At 42.8% G+C, this 6,000-nt stretch overlaps 1 protein-coding gene across 9 annotated transcripts in view; it reads right to left on the reverse strand.

Moving 5' to 3' along the window:
- Nucleotides 1–5,610, reverse strand: part of LOC133663517 (trichohyalin-like) — a 70,356-nt gene extending 64,746 nt beyond the window's left edge. For 4 of the 9 annotated variants that reach the window (XM_062068040.1, XM_062068037.1, XM_062068034.1 and 1 more), the window contains exon 1: nt 5,262–5,487. Coding sequence is in view for 7 of the 9 variants with exons in the window: in XM_062068037.1 (XP_061924021.1) it covers nt 5,262–5,322 (61 nt within the window). In the remaining 2 variants the exon portion in view is untranslated. Of the gene's footprint in view, nt 1–3,817; nt 4,328–5,261; nt 5,489–5,564 lie in introns of those variants that run through there. The other 5 variants (XM_062068033.1, XM_062068031.1, XM_062068035.1 and 2 more) reach the window with 3 other exon arrangements.
- Nucleotides 5,611–6,000: the final 390 nt, after the last annotated feature.

The raw sequence follows: 6,000 nt of genomic DNA on the forward strand, positions 1-6,000 counted from the left end.
AGGAGGGGGGCGGTGATGTCCTTGAGGTGGGGCAGGACCAAGCGCTCAAAGGACTTCATGACCACAGACGTCAGCGCGACCGGCCTGTAGTCATTTAGTCCTGTGATCCGTGCTTTCTTGGGGACAGGGACAATGGTAGAGGTCTTAAAGCAGGACGGCACGCGGCATAGCTCCAGAGAGGTGTTAAAAATGTCAGTGAAGACAGGAGCCAGCTGGTCCGCACAGTGTCTGAGAGTGGAGGGGGAGACACCATCCGGCCCGGGGGCCTTCCGCGTATTCAGCTTCAAGAACTGCCGGCGTACATCCTCTTCTTTAATGGAGAGGGTCTTTACAGTCTTATTGTGTTTTTGGAGTCCTGTGATGTCATTGGAGTCCTTTAACTCCTTTAATGATGTGCTGGCATTGGTGGGGAGGGTGATGGTGGGGGGAGCATGGCTTTGGTGAGCTGAAGGCCGTTCATGACGACAGTAATGTGTGTTGAGGCCCTGAGCGAGAGTCCGGTCATTCAGGGCCTGGGGGGTTTTGGGCTTATAGTTCGTAAGGGCCCTTAGACCTCTCCAAACTGCCGCAGAATCATTGGAGCGGAACTGTTCCTGTAGACGGTTAGAGTACACAGATTTAGCTTTCTCCACTTCCCTGGTGAAGTGGTACTTCGCTTCTCTGTATGTACTTCGGTCCCCGCTTCTCCACGGAGCCTCCTTCTTCTTGCGCAGCTGTCGGAGCTTGGGTGTGAACCAGGGCTTGTTGTTGTTATAACAAACCCTGGTGCGCGTTGGAATGATGCGCGCCTCATTGAACTGTATGTATGAGGTCACAATGTCCGTATACTCGTCCAGATTGTTCGTGGCCGCTCCAATTGCCTCCCAGTCTGTCGTTTCCCAACAAGCACGCAACTCGTCCACAGACTCGGCGGTGAAACACTTAATGTTCCTCATAACAGGTTTAGCCAGTTTCAGTCTCTGTCTGTATGAAGGGATTAAGTGCACCATCACGTGATCTGATAGTCCAAGAGCAGCGCGCGGGACTGCATGAAAAGCCTTGCTCAATGTAGTGTAGCAGTGATCCAGCGTGTTCTCCTCTCTGGTTGGGCATTTAATAAACTGTCTATACTTTGGTAATTCCTGGCTCAAATTTCCCTTGTTAAAGTCACCAAGCACGATAACAAGAGAGTCAGGAGAAGACCGTTCCACATGTAAGATCTGTCCTGCGAGCGCGCGCTGAGCGTCACGCACGATGTAAACAGCCACGAGAATGAATGAAACAATCTCACGCGGTGAGTAAAAGGGCTTACAGTGGATGAAATAATATTCCAGAGAAGAAGAACAGTGTCTGGAAATCACTGTCACGTCTGTGCACCAGCTATTGTTGATAAAGAAGCATAGTCCCCCGCCTCTTTTTTTGCCAGAGAGCGCCGCGTCTCGGTCCGCGCGGAGGAGATGAAAGCCCTCCAGTTGAAGCGCGCTGTCCGGGACACTTGCGCTCAGCCAAGTCTCCGTGAAACACAACACACATGATGAGGAGAAGTCCTTGTTCCTTCTCATCAGCAACGCTAGCTCGTCCATCTTGTTGGCAAGTGAGCGGACGTTGGAGAGGAAGATGCCTGGTAGAGGCGTGCGTAATCCCCGTCCGCGAAGACGGACAAGTGCGCCCGCTCGCTTTCCTCTTTGGTGCGGTTTCCCTCTTTTGAGCACAGAATGGACCAAATCCGCAGCTGACGCTAAGATGACCGGTAACAAGTCCATAGGGATGGTGGATCTGATGTTCAGTAGCTCTTCACGGGTGTAAGAGCACCCGGAAACACAATTTATGACACTTGGAGGAATTTCATCTTAGATTGATGGCAAGACTGTGTTTACTAATAATTAGTTTAATTCACGTTAAATGTAACATGGAGGTTGATGGCTGTTATATCTGTGGAGCTGTAGAGGATGTTAATCATCTGTTTGTGGAATGTGAGACTGTAGTTGTGTTTTGGGAGGAGATCAGAGATTGGCTGAGAAACAAGGGTGTGAAGATGTCCCTATTCTCTATAGCAGTGTTTTTCAACCTTTTTTCAGCCAAGGCACATTTTTTGCGTTGAAAAACCACCAGCAGAAATCATTAAAAAACAAAAAACAGTTGACAGTAAAAAGTTGCTGTCGCAATGTTGGATATGACTTTAAAGCATAACCAAGCATGCATCAATATAGCTCTTGTCTAGAAGTAGGTGTACTGTCACCACACTCCCTGATTTATTTTGAGTTTTTTGCTGTTTTCCTGTGTGTAGTGTTTTAGTTTTTGTCTTGCACTCCTATTTTGGTGGCTTTCTCTCTTTTTTTGGTATTTTCCTGTAGCAGTTTCATGTCTTCCTTTGAGCGATATTTCCCGCATCTACTTTGTTTTAGCAATTAAGAATATTTCAGTTGTTTTCATCCTTCTTTGTGGGAACATTGTTGATTGTCATGTCATGTGCGGATGTACATGGTCTTTGCTCCACAGTAAGTCTTTGCTGTCGTCCAGCATTCTGTTTTTGTTGACTTTGTAGCCAGTTCAGTTTTAGTTTGGTTCTGCATAGCCTTCCCTAAAGGCCTACTGAAATGAATTTTTTTTATTTAAACGGGGATAGCAGATCTATTCTATGTGTCATACTTGATCATTTCGCGATATTGCCATATTTTTGCTGAAAGGATTTAGTATAGAACAACGACGATAAAGATTGCAACTTTTGGTATCTGATAAAAAAAAGGCTTGCACCTACCGGAAGTAGCGTGACGTAGTCAGTTGAACATATACGCAAAGTTCCCTATTGTTTACAATGATGGCCGCATGAAGTGAGAGAGATTCGGACCGAGAAAGCGACAATTTCCCCATTAATTTGAGCGAGGATGAAAGATTTGTGGATGAGTAAAGTGCAAGTGAAGGACTAGTGGGGAGTTGAAGCTATTCAGATAGGGAAGATGCTGTGAGAGCCGGGGGTGACCTGATATTCAGCTGGGAATGACTACAACAGTAAATAAACACAAGACATATATATACTCTATTAGCCACAACACAACCAGGCTTATATTTAATATGCCACAAATTAATCCTGCATAAAAACACCTGCGTGTTTGTTATGCTAGCTCCTAGCTCCTCTGCTAGCTCCTAGCTCCATAGAACACGCCAATACAATTCAAACACCTGATCAACACACACAATCACTCAGCCCAAAAGACCGTTTACCTAACCCAAGGTTCATAAAGCTTATATATTTTTAAAAAGTTACGTACGTGACGCGCACATACGGTCAAGTTATCGAATGTTTAGCAGCCAAGGCTGCATACTCACGGTACCTGATATTCAGCTGGGAATGACTACAACAGTAAATAAACACAAGACATATATATACTCTATTAGCCACAACACAACCAGGCTTATATTTAATATGCCACAAATTAATCCTGCATAATAACACCTGCGTGTTTGTTATGCTAGCTCCTAGCTCCTCTGCTAGCTCCTAGCTCCATAGAACACGCCAATACAATTCAAACACCCGATCAACACACACAATCACTCAGCCCAAAAGACCGTTCACCTAACCCAAGGTTCATAAAGCTTATATATTTTTAAAAAGTTACGTACGTGACGCGCACTTACGGTACGGTACGTGTTATGCTAGCTCCTAGCTCCTCTGCTAGCTCCTAGCTCCATAGAACACGCCAATACAATTCAAACACATGATCAACACACACAATCACTCAGCCCAAAAGACCGTTCACCTAACCCAAGGTTCATAAAGCTTATATATTTTAAAAAAGTTACGTACATACGCAAAAAAAAGCCAAAGCTGCATACTCACAGTAGCACGTCTGCGTCTTTGTCATCCAAATCAAAGTAATCCTGGTAAGAGTCTGTGTTGTCCCAGTTCTCTACAGGCGTCTGTGTATCCAAATCAAAAGTCCTCCTGGTTAGAGTCTCTGTTATCCGAGTTCTTCCATCTTGACTGCATCTTTCGGGAATGTAAACAAAGAAGCGCCGGCTGTGTACTGTTGTGGCTGACTACGTTCGAAAAATACGTCCATTTCGCACCGACAACTTTCTTCTTTGCTTGCTTGGCTTCCTTCTCCATAATGCAATGAACATGATTGAAACAGATTCACGAACACAGATGTCCAGAATACTGTGGAATTATGAAATGAAAACAGAGCTTTTTCGTACCGGCTTCAATGTGGAAGGCATACCCGTGTTCGTCGGGCTACGTCACGCGCATACGTCATCCTCAGAGGCGTTTCGAACCGGAAGTTTAGCGGCAAATTTAAAATGTCACTTTATAAGTTAACCCGGCCGTATTGGCATGTGTTATAATGTTAAGATTTCATCATTGATATATAAACTATCAGACTGCGTGGTCGGTAGTAGTGGGTTTCAGTAGGCCTCTAAGCTTCAATGCCTTTTCTTAGGGGCACTCACCTTTTGTTTACTTTTGGTTTTAGCATTAGACACCTTTTTACCTTTACACCGCCACCCGCTGTTTCCGACATCTACAAAGCAGTTAGCTAGCGGCTGCCACCTACTGATATGGAAGAGTATTACACGGTTCCTCTGCCGAGCTCTAAATAGCACCGACACTCAACAACAACACATCATTTGCGGACTATAACTACTGGTTTGCAAAAAATATTTTTAACTCAAATAGGTGAAATTAGATAATCTCCCACGGCACACCAGACTGTATCCCACGGCACACTAGTGTGCTGCGGCACAGTGGTTGAAAAACACTGCTATATAGAAGAGCTCAAATTTGGTATTTTTGTAAACGAATGTAACATAGAAATGTTTGTCAACATTATTATGCTCCAGGCAAAAAAATATCTACATAAATGTCGATTTATGAAAGTAATCAAATCTTGGAGAATGATAAAGAGTACAAAAGCCCTTAATTTGATATGCTTGTTAAAAACATTTAAAGTGATTTAGGTAGCCCTTTTTGTCTTTTATTTATTTCATTTAATTTGTTTTAGTATTATTACTCTCTGTATTTGCTTTTGTTTTCTTTCGTTGATGTTGAAAGTGCCTTGACTTTTGTGTGAACTGTAAATGTATGTTTGTTGTTCAATAAAAAAATTAAATAAAAATAAAATGAAAAATAAAATAAATAATTCACGTTGGACAAAATGGAGGAACTTGGATAAAAACAACGCAAGTCTGAATATTGCAACGGTGCTATGAAAAACACGTTAATGTTCGAGTTAATAATATGTTCAAATAATTGGAAATTGACATAGACAACACTAACTGTGTACCTTTTTCAGAGAAGTCAAGATGTTTATCGTTCAGTTCGGCAAGGATCTCTGGCCCACTCATGACTGATGCGAGGTGAGTGAAAAAAAAGCCTCACATTTTATAACGAAATGATTTTTTAAAGGACATATAATGTATACTCCGACCTATGGAATCCAGATACAACATTGCGACCACAGTCGGAGCAGTTTGTGGGGGAAAAATGACATCCTGATGTCAAAAGCAGATTCGACTCTATATTGCGTTTTCAACTTCAACTCTTTGAAGTTGTGTGATGTCATTTGGAACGCAAAGCAGACGCCCACCTTGTCCAAATTCGTCATTATGTTCAAACATGAAAAAGAATAGATACATTTGAAATTAATTAGAAACTTTTAAAAAGGATTTTAGGCTTCGCGTCTGTCCCCCGCGTCGTGACGCTTTGGAGTAAATACTGGCCGCAAAGACAGCAGACGCTCTCTGGCCTACCACTTCCGGTCTCACGTATTTCAATGAGCCGGACGTGACGTCGGGTGCATACAACCTATACCATTCCAAAATAATAATTCCCCCCTCCCCCCAAAAGTCAATTATTTTTTATTTTATGACGACTATTATTTTTTATTTTATGACGACAATAAGACTAAATGACTTTTGTGAAATGTGCAAAACCCTAGAACTTTCACAAACATTTCCATTTAATTAAAAAAAGATTTAATGTGGAGTTCATCAACATCTATACAACTGTATCCTGAGCCCCTA

This window comes from Entelurus aequoreus, linkage group LG13 (genome assembly GCF_033978785.1).
Source record: "Entelurus aequoreus isolate RoL-2023_Sb linkage group LG13, RoL_Eaeq_v1.1, whole genome shotgun sequence".
In the NCBI taxonomy this organism is placed as follows: domain Eukaryota; kingdom Metazoa; phylum Chordata; class Actinopteri; order Syngnathiformes; family Syngnathidae; genus Entelurus; species Entelurus aequoreus.